Source organism: Erithacus rubecula (genome assembly GCF_903797595.1).
Source record: "Erithacus rubecula genome assembly, contig: SUPER_Z_unloc_2, whole genome shotgun sequence".
Taxonomy (NCBI): Eukaryota; Metazoa; Chordata; class Aves; order Passeriformes; family Muscicapidae; genus Erithacus; species Erithacus rubecula.
Window position 1 is genome coordinate 14,117,201 of NW_027635860.1, and position 15,543 is coordinate 14,132,743.

General features: G+C 39.5%; 2 protein-coding genes across 3 annotated transcripts in view; both read right to left on the reverse strand.

Annotated features, from left to right (window-relative positions):
* Positions 1–12,948, reverse strand: part of MCC (MCC regulator of WNT signaling pathway) — a 181,151-nt gene extending 168,203 nt beyond the window's left edge. The window contains exon 1 of one of the 2 annotated variants that reach the window (XM_079331242.1): positions 12,785–12,948. In XM_079331242.1, the coding sequence (XP_079187368.1) occupies positions 12,785–12,921 (137 nt within the window). In that variant the 5' untranslated portion in view covers positions 12,922–12,948. The remainder of the gene's footprint in view (positions 1–12,784) is intronic. The other variant, XM_079331243.1, reaches the window with a different exon arrangement.
* The window catches only part of REEP5 (receptor accessory protein 5), a 235,022-nt gene extending 221,950 nt beyond the window's left edge, over positions 1–13,072 (reverse strand). The window contains exon 1 of the mRNA XM_079331336.1: positions 13,068–13,072. The gene's annotated coding sequence lies outside the window, so the exon portion shown is untranslated. The remainder of the gene's footprint in view (positions 1–13,067) is intronic.
* Positions 13,073–15,543: the final 2,471 nt, after the last annotated feature.

A 15,543-nucleotide genomic window follows, 5' to 3' on the forward strand; every position in this document is an offset into this window, starting at 1 on the left:
AGTAAAAGAAGTGCAAGGTGACTTTCCCATGGGATTCCCAGAGAGGGATTCCAGTCTGTTGCCTGCTGCAGATGAATTAATCTTCTATACTGGGGTGGGAGGAGGCTGTGGCACTGGTAGCACACCTTACACAGCCCTGCTCATGACAGCTGTAAACCTTTTATTTCACTACAGCTCAAAGAGACATGTCCAAACCCTGTTTTGGTTCCCTACAGTTTAAAGGTGTTACACAAATGCAAACTGACTTTTAAAGGAAATCTGGTAAAGATCGTTCCACTACATCACACCAAGGAGAAACCATATATTTTCTTAAAACTACTTAAAATTTCAGCTAGTAAAAAGGTATCATCATTTTGCCAGGAAACATTTAATCTTTGCTTATGCAACCTGCAGTCTAGGCACACAAACACCTTTGAAGAGGGAAGTAAAAATTATAAACACAGCCAAGTTCCCTAGGGGCAAATAGAGTAAATAAACAAACAGTGTAGGAAAACCTGTTCCATGCAACTGTGTCGTAAGTCACTTCTAGACCAATACTGTAGATAAACCGTAATCTGTTTGAAACATTAATTTTAAAAGGTGTAATCTATAAAGGAATGACTAGAAGAGCACTCAGAGACAACAATAAGTTCCTGACCTAAAAAGTGTACTAAAATAATTCCAGATCATTTTTGTTCTTGGTAGGAGGGTGTTTAGTTTAGGTCCCTGGTGCAGTCACCAATCCCCAGAGCATCCTGGACTCACTGCTTCATTTGGTGTGACACACACAGCAAGTCAAGCCCCTGACTGCTTAAACCACAGAACCACATCAGTTCTCCAGCTTTGACTTTTCTGTGAGCAACCGCAGGCAAACAATCCTGGCAGCAATCCCAGAACTGTGCTTGTCTCCAGCCAGAAGTCTTCCAAAAAGCTCACAGAGTAACACCTTTTGCTCTGAATAAACTTGTAACAGAGTTTTAGATGGGGAAAGAAATTATAAGGTAAGAGGCTCCAAGCATCACAAGGTAGACTGTATCAAAATGCTTATTTCTTAATCTGGATGAACAGAAGTAATACACAATAATTCCAAAGTCATCAGAAATACCAATAAAGCAGAAATCACAGTGAGTGTGTATCACAGAATCCCTCTGTGACACTATGATCTTTGGCAAAAAAAAGCATCTCAAGGTTAGCACCCAACTATAGAGAGCACTTCAGAAGGCTACCAGACTAAAAGACAATGTCCACTGCTGTCTGCAAAATATGAATAAAAACAATGTCCTCACCTACACTGGGTGCTGGATGGAGAATTTGTATAGTTTTGTGGTCCACCCAAGGCCTCACAGATCTCTTGACTTTACTGAAGAGAAGAGAACTTTTCAGTAAGTTCACTAGCAGATAAGAACAGGTAGACTAGGAAAGAGGACAAACACCCACAGCAGTTCTTACTTAGTATTTTTTCTTGAAGAAATAATTTCTAGAACCAGTAACAACCATAAATATAGAAATTTCTGTCCACCTAATGAATTTAGACTCAGAAACAGATTTCATTACCTTTGTAGCAATCTAACCAATTAGATCTCCACAGACCTTTACATATAGAAATACTTCTTTAAGAGGTTATTTTTTACTCTCCAATTTCCTGAATTACTACAAATTTTGATGGTTTAACAATATAGAAGCTATTACTTTATCAGGTATTATCATTTATCATTTATCAGGTCATTTATCAGGTCTTATCATCCTGATAAGACTAAGTCAGCATTTCCACATTATCTTTTAAAGGAAGTGGTAAGACAGGACTGGAGTTACATTTTCTGAAGGAATACAGCACAGCTTCAGAACTGCCGGAATTTTCCACCTGCTACAACCAGAGTCCTTACAAAAGGGCGAAGAATGAAGAACCACAAGTTTCCTGCAACAATATATCTGCTTGAAAGTTATTGTCAGGAAAAAAAGGCCTGAAGTTCTCATTTCAGTTTAATAAACTCGATTCATGACCATCACTGCTATTCATACATGAAACAACTGATAAATTTAGGTGTGAACAATTTCTCCATGTATATTTGGAGCACTCTCTGCATTGCTAAACAAAATGCATTTTGTTTCAAGAGTATTTTCTTTCGGTTTACTTCCTAGTCCCAGAGTATGTAGTAGTATTTATCAACCCTTTTAAAATGAAAATATAAGATATGCAGCAACACCCATTTTGTTTAGTTTTAATGTAAAGTTCCATTTCCTTATGGCTGTCCCAATGCTCCCTATAATCTGTGTATCAAATACATTGTCAGCACCAGGCAATAGTTGTAAATGAGCCATTTTCAGTGAAGCTGATGTGTTTGGCAAGGCATGAATAATGTGAGGCAGGATGGGATGGAGAACAGGCACATCAGCTGGACATGCTTGTTAAAATGCTGAGCAGCAATACTGTCAATACTAGAATCTGAAAACTCACACTGAAGCTTCAATTTTAACATCTCATTGCAATCAGGAAGGGTTTTCATCACGCAGACAGGTTTTTTCACACTACATGAAAACTTAGGAGGACATAAGAGCATTGATATTTGATAGTTTGAGAGGATTCTCTTTCTGTATTTGTCCCCAAAGATGAAGGAATTAAAGCAAAGGGTAAACATAAAGTTGATAGAAATTGGGGCGGAAAAAAGGTCACTACATAAGACTGCAGTCTCACAAAGGGATATTAATTCTGTAACTACTGAGTTCTGTATAGTGGAAGTCTGTATGGCACTATATAGGACCGTGCACATTTGCCTGATTATAAGCACAAGAGACAAATTCTGTAACTTAGCAGACAAACTCTTCAACAGAGGAAGACAGGCAATTAAGTCCTACCAGTATAGAAAACATACCAGACTAAAAGAAGTGCCATCACTCATGGATGAATGTTTAAGCTGCTTTTCAAGATGCCACAACCTCCATGTGTGCTTTGTCCTAGCACTTCACTGTTCTCTTCTGCAAGTCTCCTAATTTTAATTTTCCCAGACACAATTCAGATTGCTGATTCAAAAATTAAGTTAACATTCTATTTTCTGCCATCACATTGGACAAGAAAAAGTCTTTACATATTGAAAGCCCATAATCATATGTTCCACCTTCTTTTAAGTGAAGAACCCCATTTTTTGTATCTCCCATAACGTTCCATAAACTGCTCTTGTCTTTCTCTAAATGATCCACCAACTGGATGGATGGCAGCACACAGAACTAGACACCAGCTTAAAGCACACACTGAAAAGAGACTAAAAGTTGAAAGCAGAAGTCTTGTTCTGCAACAGCACAATTCTGTTAATTAAAATTTAACTTGAGAGCCACTATAAATCTCATAAAGTTTTTCATCAAGCACACATCCTGAACATACACCACCAAATATGCTGCTTATCCCTACTTTATGTCACTTGAATTTTTTCAAGCAATAGCTTCATTGTCAGCACCAGTTGTGACTCTCATCCCACAGCAAGTCTCCAATATTCCTCACCTTGATGTCATCTCAGATTTAAGAAAGTCCACCTGTTATCATGTCAACCCGATAATTAATCGGGATAAATAATGCTGATCTGGACCAGGCCATCCTTTTGATTTCAATTTGATACAGTATTTTATGTGTCAAACAAAGCACAGGTGTCTAATGAGCTCCAAGCACAGTTTAGAAAAAAAAACAAACGAAAGTCTCTCTGAGTCTAGCTCCTTGGCTAGCCTTCAAGTGTCATAAAACAACATCAAAAGCCTTAAAATAGACAACACAAAGGGCATCTCTTGTTTCACTCACACCAAAAACTGCTGACACTAGATCTAAATTAAATGGCTTTGACCTAACTTTTTCTTAATAAATCCTTATTCAGCAAGTTGTCTGTCAACTGACTCCCATCTCAACATATTTTTAAAGAAAAGCAGCATATTTTATCTTTCCCCATTTTCTGTTACTTCTATCTTTTAGAAGAGCTCAGGAAAAAAGAATAGAAAATAATTCTGATGTTAGGTCTTTAGGATTATTAACATCAAAATCTTCAAGTACAATTAATTAAAACAAATCCAAGCACTGCAACTTCTTTCTTCCTTCTCCCATCTAAGGTATTTGTTACCAGTCCTATCTGCATGAACAATCTCACTGCATGTGTTATTTTTAATGTAGAAAGCAAAACAAAACAAAAATCTCACACTTCTTGGTGTCATCAGCAGCTCACTGACTCCCTCTCTTGGGTACTGTCTCTGTTTTTTCTGACACTTTTTCAAAACTGTTTCCATATTGTGTAAGAATTTTACACTTGGAATTCCCTGCTAGTTTCAATTTCTGCATGTTCCAGTGCCTGTTCACAACTAATCTGCAACTTGATCCAGATCCACAACATTGAGCATCATCAGGGAAAAGATAAGGTTAACAATGAGCCAGCCCCAAAGCCCTGCATACTTTATTCATAATTCAGCCATCTGAGCTTCCATTTCCCAGCTCTGTCCTGTCTTGGCGCCTCTCATAATACTATTCCAAGCATGCAACAGCACCACTCTTTCCTCTGGGGAAACAGGGCTGGTGCCCTCCCCACCTCCTGGTCTGTGTGTGAGTCTCTCTGCCACTTCACGCTAGGTATGAGCAAGACAGCCAGCCTGCAGCAGGTACTTCTGAGAATTCTACAGATGACACAACAAATGCATATTCTACTCACCAGAAACAGCTCAAACTTTGTGCTCTGATCACCTACTCAGTACTGATAGCACAAACTGTGTATCTCAACCTGAGAGGACAGGGTACTCCCTTTCTGGCTAAGGGTCTCATTTCTGGAGACTGAACTGTTGCAGGCAAACAAAGGTCTATCTGTCAACAGAGAAGCAGAGTTTGTCAAGAGAATCTCTGCCATTCTATGCTTTCTTCCGTGCTGTTCCCTGACTACAAATATACTGCTAATACACAGTAACAATTCAATCTACAGACTCTTCCACGTGGTTAGGAGCACAGATTTCATAGAATAAGCACTAATACTACATTAATACTGTTCTTCTATATTAAATATAAAAAAATACTGCTGCAGAAAAATTCTCAGAAGAAAGGAGAAATTGAATCTGCTGATTTCAATTAAGCATTATGGTGATGTTAATTAACACAGGTGAATAAAAACACAAGTCACTGCCCTAGAATGAATTCCAAATATTCCACATACGTACTATTTGTTGTAAAAGATGCATGAGAACATTCACAGTAAAAATACGGTGGATTTGAAAAGCCATGTACTCAGAGCCTAACTTTTCTTTCAGATGCCTTTTGAAGCCCATCCTTTGGACCACTCAATTAGGCACAACCCGAGCCTTGTTAATGCCTTTTGTCTACTAGCTGAGATACCAAAGTCTCAATAAAATCTCTGTTGTCCTTGTACACATCTGAAGATTAATTAACTTTTAGTAGAATTTGTTAGTTCAGATCATTTGGAGTGAAGCACGTTGAAAAATCAAGTGGACATTACTAGAGAGATCACAATCAACCCCTAAGCTCACTTTTTAACCCCCTCCACCATCTTGTGCAAACATTAAAAGCCACAATTATAAACTGGTCATGCTGCAAAGAAATATTTCTTACTGAGCTAGAGTATAGCTAAGGTGATTCTTTGAACAAATTCTAGTGCAGACAGAGTAATACTTCATGCACAGCCAAACATCATCGGGCTGAACAGGCTGACTTAAAAAAAACATGAAACCCTCCTCTAGCTATTCACAGTTCATTGTGTATGGAGAGGAGATGCACAGCTTAGGGGTATATATTTGCAAGAAAGGCCAGGTGCCCAAGTATTTTTTGAGGTTCCTTCCTCCCAATCAAAACATGTATGACCTGCTGCTTCAATCAATGTCACGTAATCTCTAGCCTACCCTAGCAATCAGAGACAAAGAAGATTTTAAAATAATTTTAGAATCCATCCACAACTACCAGCAAAGTACTTGCTCATGGCACCCTCAAACAATAAATAGAAATAAATAAAAGGAGTTAACTGGAAGAACTCCTCTCTCATTCAAGTGCCTCCCAACACAGTCAACCCATCCATGAATTTCAAACTATAAGTTTTGGCAAATTAATTCTACAAAGATAGAGAAAGTTGCTCCTTAGGAACAGAAGCTAACCAACAGTGATTAAGGAGGATGCCAACCGCCTTGTCTGCTGTAAATGGAAAATGCAGTCACATATGAGCTAAACAAAACCAAGCACCTAGTGCAGTCCCACTCACAGTGCTGGAACAGCCACCAGTGGCTCCTGTTATAAACCCAAGGCTATGGAGTTGCTAGAAAGAGCAAGGACCAAAGCATCCTATGAGGGCCAAGCCCCCTATCACCCTTGGGAACAAAGTAAAAGCATATATTTGTGAAGTTAATCTTTCAGAATTGGCACCAAGAAACCCAAGAAAACACCAGGCAAAATATCCCTACCTTAATGCTTGTTTTTTTCCAGCACAAAAGGGAAATTACTGACTTTGAAATTACTGACTTTGAAAAGTGATTAACTGACAGTAATAACCAAACTAACATGGTATTTGCAACAAGCTCAATAAAACAAAACAAAAACCAATAACAAAATTAATAAATATGACTAATTATAAAATTATTATATTTATTATTAAAATTAAGAAATGTAACTAAAAATAAAAATAACTTCACTGCTTGGAAGCCAGTTGGAAGGTAAATGTCAAAGGGATCAAAACATTTGAATATGTATTTTCAAGTGAATTACTGTTTGGACAGTTTTTCCACAGTACAATCTACCTGAGCAACAAGGTCCTAAGAAAGATAATACACTAATATCATGTAACAACAAGCCTGAGATATACACTTTAGTCCCTTTTACCAGATTAATAGTGACAATGAGGAAAGAAAAAAGCAATATATAAAACACGCCAACTAACTCACTAAGTTTAAAATGTTAACAGCTCCAGCTGAAACACCCTTCAGGCACCTGATGTTTACATAAGAACTAGACTGCTAACCAATTAAAAATATAATATGTTCAGAAAAATCAAGTTTGAATATATTCCTTTGACTGTGTACCAGTTATAAGAAATACAGACTTTGAAATACATAATCCCTTAATGAATGTTGATTCTTGGTGTAATTTCTAGACACAATATTTAACAAAGGGGATACCTCTTTCTTCATCTAAACTAAGCATGTCTCTGGCTTTTCATACACATCCACCCTCCTGGCTTTCCCTGTAACTTATTCCTTTTTTGGTTATGATTCTCCGAGAGGACCTGTGGAAGACCAAGTTGGATTAAAACCCCACAAAATTCTATACAACTGTGAAATCACTGACCAAGGCAAGTCCCAGGAGAAACAGAAAAAAAAAAGATTTCAATTATGTGAGAAACAGCACAGTGCTCCCAGTCACCATTTTACTTGACATACGATAAGTATTGTGCTGTATCCATATAAAAGCAATCTTTCAGTTACATGGATCACAAATCCTGTGACAGCCTCCTAATGGAGATGGATGAAGACTACAATAAAGCCTAGGAACAGAACCTGGAAGCTGAAACTGTTTTCAAGACAAACTAAAGCAGCAGTGCATGGACAAATTACATTTTACCAAGGTTTGAGGGGGTGGTTTGGTGTTTTGGAGATTTGGGATTTTTTTTCCTCTGGAATTTCTAAAACTGAGCTGGTTTAAAGAAAATAGAGAGCAAATAGTCCAGACCTCAAGTAAGAATAAAATCATGTCTTGAGGTCTTAAACTTTTTAGCTTAATGGTAAGAACAACCCAGCTATGTGAAAAGCCAGACTGAAGGCAAGGTCTAACCAAAGCTTAGTCCCAGTCTTGCTGACAGTTTGCAATGCACTTCTAAATGATATCTCCTTGTTAGACAGCTGGATTGAGGCCAGACTTAGGACTGTACAGTACTGGGATCAAACTTCTTTTGAAATTTGAAATCTCAGTAGGTGCAAAACTAGCAGAATAAACATTATTTCTTTCACAAGACTTCAAAGGCAGTTTTCTATTTCCACCTGTTCTGTTAGAGCTGACCTTTTATAAACCTCTTGCTTTAGTATAAATGGCTTTATCACTCCCTAGTCTGCTGACATTTAAGCACTCACAACAGCTTTTTCCTGATCCTGCTTTCCACTAGTACAGAATACCCTGCAGAGACTAGAAAGCCTCTACATTCAGAATATTAACGCATGCCCAAAGTAAGTTTTCAGAGATCCTGACTGAACATGTTTGCATGACTTCATAAATAGTCACCTTATGGATTAAAAACGTGTTTTACCAACAGTGGTAACTTGACTGGTCACAGACGACCCCCACTGATTTTACTGCTTCATTTTATTGGTCCTTATGTGCTTCAACAGACATTCCTTTAAATGTTAAGCACAGAAGTTGAAGAACATTAGCAGAATCAAATACTTGGAAAATAAGTTAAATTAAATGGTAATAACTGTTGAGGAGAGTAACAGAAACCATAGAAGAATAAATCTCCTCTCTTAAAACGACAATTAATAGATTAACATTTTGTCTTCTTGAAAATACTGTTTGTTCTCCTCTAAGAGCACATAGCCACTAGAAACACTGAAGGGGGGGAGGGGTGCCAAAATACACTCAGCAAGAAAGCTGTGAATGTTCTAACACAGTAGAAACGCAATAAAAAGGGAAGGATCAGCCTGTATTTGCAAATGCTTTGAGCTCTCAAAGCCATGTACCACTAAAATCACTCAGGTAGCAAATCAAATCCAAATAGTTCCTTTTAACTGTCTCTGTGAAGGGATAGAGAAGGAACAGTCATGCAGCATGCCCTTTTAACAGGCTGTATAAAAGTTAGTAGATTTACTGGGTTTTTAACATCTTACTCTACTTTAACCAAGACATTCTGTAAGACATTGACTCAGTCTAAAAAAAAAAAAAGTGTACACAGACAATACTGCTTTCAAACAAACCCTATAAATAAAACAATTCCATTATTGTTAATATGCTAATGTAGTAACAATGTTCTAGCCGAACTAAACACTAGCTTTATTTTTTTCTTCACAATCCTAAAGTTATTTATCTAAGCTTAAAAATTAAAATTGGAATGTTGGCATATTTGTAACTTAATTAATAAAATTAATTTTTTCTTTATTGGTTGTTTCCACAGGTCATTTTTTAAAGCGAAAGTACCTCCTGCAGATTTAAAGTTACCTTTACATTTCGCAATGTTACAACAGAGTAATGCAAAACTAGTTACTTCTGCAGTGAGGATGAAATTCATTATGAGCTAAATGGAATTTCAGTACAATGCACATAGAATAAAGCTACAAGGCAATTAAGTTTCTGAAGAAGACATTAGTCTAGCCTGTCACCCATAAAACCCAGCATTCAGAACAACATATGCAGACAGCATCAAAAAGAAAAAAAGCACGTGTCCTCCACAATTCACCAACCCTGTGAAACTGAAAATGTTTATAACATCAGATTCTGAAGCTTTTCAAAGCAAACAGAATAAAACAAAGGAAACCAATTACTGTTTTCTTCAGTTAACAGCCCTCTGTCAATAACAACACAATCCAGCTACAGCTGCAAGACTAAAGTTCTGCTGTAAAGAGTGTGTCAGGCTGCCTTCTGCTCTCAGCAATGCTCATCCAGCTGACCTCAAGCATTCAGAATCCAGCCTTAATTGTGGACTGCTTTGCAACTGAGTTGGGCGGGCAGGTACTTTTTGTTTGGTTACTTTTTGTTGGCTAGTTTTTGTGAAATTACATCTTATTTTAGAAGTATCAGAAGAAAGCCAGACATTTGTAAGATGTTAAAATAATTAAGTAACAAATATTAATTCCAATAACCGTTTCAGTACAAGCCACCAAGTTAAAACTCTGGTGTTTTCTTAGTACCTTTCTCTAGCTGGATGCCACAAAATTTCAATATGTCAATGCAAGGCTCAGAGACACCAGTTTAGCATTTCACATCCCATAGCTTAGTGTCTTCAGGATTATACCCACCAATGGTAGATCCTTAATTATGCTTTATTGTTTTAATATCTTCCTGTTTAGAGACAGAAAATTAATCAGTATCTTAGGTGAGAGGTTGAAAATAAATCAGTATCTCAGGACATGCCCCTCCTCACCATCTGTGCCCGTACTTCCCTGCTACTATTTGAAGAGGCTTATTACAGTTTGATGCACAACAAAGCATTTCCATGGCTAAAACACCATGTTATTTCATTAGGAATGCAAACATCTCTTTTCCTCATGCAATACGAACTAAATAAACACACACGCACAAAATGCCTGCCCTTGCTGCAAGGACAAAGATCTTCTTTTCCTTAACAGCTATGGAGCTGGAAAAAAAGAAACCTTATAAAGAAAATGCTGCATGTGCTACGCAAAGAAATGATTGACCAAGCTTCAGGCCCAAAAATAGAAGGGATACTAATTCTCAAAGATAAAATTTATATTCAGTAGCAGCCACAAAACTGCAAATTTCAGCCCCATTGCACTGAAATTAAGCTTGATTTTAAAAAGAAGCTCATGTAATAGCTTCTTTTTATTAATAGTAATGGTAATAGGTTATAGATCACAGCCAAGTCCAGTTCTAGTACACAAGGAATGAGATGATTTTACAGCGTTTCTGTGTTTTCAGCTCTTTACAGAGATGCCTGGGCATTTATTGCTATTTTTAACCAGCTGTGAAAGACATCCTGATATGAAGAAGTCAGCCCTCAATCTCCACTGGGGCTGCAAGAAGGGCAGAAAAATGTTGGCCACAGGATGAGCAGAGAAGTGCAAAGAAGCAGGGCAAGAAGGAACAGGAAAGCCAAGCAACTGGCCCATATAAAACAAAACAAAAACACAAACCGCACAAACAAACACCATGCAGAAAATGGCAATATGATATCTAGTGTAAAAGCAGCTGCAACATTTTTGCCATTATTTTGTTATATTAAACAGGATGCAATTACCTAAATACTAGGGCTCTAAACAACAACAAACCCCCAGGTGCGGTATTTTTAACAGCGATACTGTGAGTCCATAAACTTGACAGAGCTGTCTATAATATTATGGTGGTACATGCTATAAAGACATCCAAATCCAACTAGACAAGTCTCCTCCTGCATAAGCCACTGCCATAAAACAGATCATAAGCAAAACTGAGTAATGGCAGAAATCAAGAAAGGCATTCCAAAGGTATTCAAACTCATTATTACGCAGGCTAGCTAATGAAGTAAAGTCACGTCAGATCATTTCTTAAATATTCCTTCACTACTTTGTCACATGTACCGAGATGTAAAGGAAGACAGTAATTTATAACACTATATTCTCTGACAAAGGCCACACCAGTTCTGCCTTGCAGTCACAACTCATTTCTGACGTAAAGTATTAGCAACCTTCAAAAATGAACCCACCATCTCCTGAGGGACTCAACCACCGCCCAGGCCCTGAGCTTTATTGCCATTTCCTCATGAAATCCAATGTCCCTACTCAGACACATCCTGGCACTTTCAACACTGTAGTTCAAGCAACATTCTGAAAAACCTACTTTGAACATAGAATACAAATTCAGGACAAAACTTAGGGAATGTGGATTAGTCAATCAGCAATGTGTAGCTTGTGTCACGATAACGTCTCTCAACCTATGAAACACTAAAACAATGACATTCCCCGAGTAATGTCTTTGAATTGCGATTTTTACATTGCAGAAAAAATGTGACAGTACAGAAGAGCAAGTGTGCTCTGAGGAGACAGTGCACACTTTATATGAACATCACAAGTTTTCAGCCATCAGAATGAATTCCATGAAGACCGTAAAGAAATGGAAAAAGAATCAGCCTTAGCACGCTGGTTGGAAAGTACACATTTTCAAAGTTTATATTTCAAAACCACAACTGTCAAAATAATCATTAGGCTGAGGGAGAAAAAAGAGTGTTCAGGGAGCTGTTTAGATAATAAATATCACAACCCTTGAACTTTATTTTTAAAGTGACTGCCAGTTGTTATAGATTTTCAACAACTTTCTGGCTCCAAAGAGATGGCAGTGGGGATTCAAGTTTACTTAGCCTTTCTGTGGGGTCATATTCTTAGGTTACAGGTTAAATGGCAGACTTAAAGAGATTCCCTCACTGTCCCAGTTCTCTAGAGGCACTTACTAATTGCAAGCAACAGCATAAGTTTCATTCTGAAAATACAAGTTTCCACGGCCTCTGGCAAATACCGCCTTTTGAAGTTCAGTATTTTTTTCAATTATGGCGTGAGAGCTCAGAAACACCATTGCCACCAAACCAACTCGTGACCAAAATACGCTTCCACTGCTTCTAGACACATAAACATTCCACTATGGCTTTTTTCGAGCTATCTGCTACAAATACTGAAGCTCACCCTTCCCCAATATCAGCCCGAGTGACACTCCTCAAACTCTCTGAGGACCAGTAGAGGAATTTAAACGAAACTGTGCAAAAAGAATATTGATTAAAACATACTGACAAAACAAAAATCGTATGTTCCGGGACAGCAGTACGAGTTTTCCGAGTTTTCTCCTAGATTACCCACAACCGGCTTTTTGTGTGTTTACTTGCAAAAGCCACCTGCCCGGGGCACGAGGTGATGGAGCCCAGAATCGGAGACGTCGCCCCGAGCGCGTTGGAGGTGGAAGTGCTGCGGCAGGGCTCGCCGCTGTCCCGGGAAGCTCCCGGTGCCGAGGCCCCGCTGCAGCCCCGCTCCGGTGCCCGCGGGGTGGGAGCTGCGGAGCTCCAGCACGGCTCCAACTCGCCCGCAAGTCGAGCGCCGGGGAACGCGGGGCAGGGGGAAGCACGGGATGGCTCCGTACCGGCCAAGAGCCGCCTCACGCTGTCGCTACCTGCTGATGAAGCCATCCCCATCGCCGTCGCAGGTCTGGAAGAGGCGCCTCATCCTCTCCTCCTCGCCTGTGCTGGACGTGTCGGTGCTGCTGCTGCCGGCGCTGCTCACCGCCGCTACGGCGGCTGCCGCCATCATGCGCCCCGCTCCGGAGGAGGAGGAGGAGGAGGAGGGGGAAAGGAGGAGGAGGCAAGGCTGACTCGGGAGCCCGGCGTTCCCGTCCCGCCGCTCCCGCACAGTGCGAGCGGCAGCAGAAAGCTGCGGGGGCCCTGCCGGCCCGGCACTCGCCGCCCGCGGGGTGACTCCTGGCCGTGACCCCGCCGGGGCGCTGAGGCTCGGGGCTGCCGCCTGTCCCGGCATCGCCCGGCGCCGGATCCCGCGGGATCCACTGCGAGCGAGCGGGCGGTGTCGCCGGCCCGGGGCCAGCTGCTCTCTCTGCCGGCAGCCGCCGATTGCGGGGCGACCCAAACGCGCCGCGAGCGTCTCCTGTTCTCCTGCAGCCGGGCGAGGCCGGCTCCCTGCTCCGGAGGTGCTGCTTTGGCTGCGGCCGGTCTGTGGAAGCCAACAAACCTCAGCGTTTTCTGCAGCCCTGCGATGGCACTCCAGATTGTTTGAGGGGGTACTGGTCAGGTAGAACCATTCTGAGGTGCAGAGCACCAGCCCTTCCTGGCTCCTCCAGTTCCTTTCCACTGATCAAATTTTACCTGGGAAGTCATCATTCGTTTTTCTGTCCCTTAACATGTTTGTGGCCTATACCCTTCCCTGCCTGTTGGTCTCCTTTTCGTTTAAAGAGGTTTTCTTTGCAGTTATCATGTGGCCAGAGGAAAAAATAAAATTGTGTCTGTATAGTGCAGCTTTTAAATTTCCTTTAGTTCTTTGCCACCCTTCTCAGTACCTAATTAAGTTTTATTCAGTGCTTTTTATTCTTATTCCTGTGAGATACAGCACCAGCCCCTATCTGTTTTATCTCTACTGGAAACAGATAGCCTGTAACAGTCTGGAACAGCATTTCAGTTTACATATGCATAATGTTTCTTACTTCATCACCCTGTGATTAATTTGGGTCAACTATTTTTTTTTCCTTACCCGTTTCTGTATTTGATAGAAGAAATATCTTTTTATTAAGGACATACGTTTATCTCATAGTATCTAATAAGTATGTATATATAATCCTTCTCCTGTTAATTAAGTCTTTGAAGATATCCAGTTCATGCCACAAAGCATGTTGGTCTTCCTCGTGACTGACAGGGATTATTGAATATATAAATTCATGGTTTTGTTGTATCAGTATTACCATCCTGAGGGGCTGGGAAGCCAAAGGTTGTGGAGGCTGCCTGGGAAGGCACCAGGGCCTGGCAGCCAGGACCCATCCAGCCATCCCAGCCAGGTCAGCCTAGGGTATTGGACACCTCCCTGGGGACAATACAAAGGCCAGGCTGGGACATGGGACCAGGGTGGAGCTATCTTGGCCACCAGCACTCATATAACATGAGTTTACACATGTACACCAATCTACTAAGATGTGAATATTCTCAGATCTAAATAAAACCATGCCCAGGAAATAGAAGGGCTAAGAAAGTTATTTACAATGTGAACTTTTTTTTTTTTTCCTTCTCATTAGGGAAGTGAAAATAAAAACCTGCTTTATTTTCTGTGATACAACTTAGAAAATGCATATTTTTATGTTATGTTGGTGTAAGATAGATGGGGAAATTGGCTATTCTAATTGCTGCCACTGCTTAGGTATTCAGACTGAAGATTTTGATGTGCACTATGATCAAAAGCAATGCCAGGTGGTATCAAAGGAGAGATTATTCTGTGTTTCAGTTGGCTTCAGATAAAGAACCATCTTTGCTTATTAATCTTCATCTTAACAAAATTGAAAGTAACAGACACAAAATGTGAGTTTAAATTAATGTAATTTAAAACACCATTGTGTAGCATCTGCTGGTAACAGAGCCATGGTTTAGCTAGGAAATTGCTAGTTAATTCTCATCAAAATGTTGTGTTTGAAGTCACTGTATTACTTTGTTCACATTACTTTGTTTAGATTTACTTTGTTCTCATCATAGACTTATGATTTTAAGCTCCATCTAGAAATAAAAGTCTTGTGCAGCCTTTACTGTGGAATTCTTTGCAAGTGGAGCTGTTTGAAAATTCTTAAACAGCATATTCAAAAGAAATTATCTTTTTTTTTGGTGAGGCTAATTTTTCAGATTTTTCTCGTTCTACTCCCAAAAGTGATCTGCAAAACTGAGATATTTTGTCTAGGATTGAAAATATTTTAGACAGAATATTAAGGCTTCTTTTGAGAAGCTTTTTACTCATTCTTCACCTTTATAAATTGTCAACCACCTTGTAATACTGTTCTAAAAATTATACTTTTGTTGTGATGATGATGAATAGAAATGAGAACAGGTTTGCCTCTTTTTCCAAAAATATCCTGAACTTCTCTCCTCTTCAAACATGTTCCTACTGCTGGAGCTTACATAAGGATCTACAACTTGGATACAAAAAGTTAGAAATTAACTTCCTCATTTCTTGTATATACATGTAAACAAAGATATTGAATATTTCCACTATTTTTTATCAAAGTATGTTATTTGAAGCTATATCTCTGTTAACAAAATACTACTTTGGTCAAAAAAGTAGGGGCACATGTAAAGAAAATGGACTTTTTGTAGACTGTGACTATGAGGTAACCTCAATCACTTTTCTCTGCAGGCTACTGATGACTGCAATAGTTAAACGTATTCTATG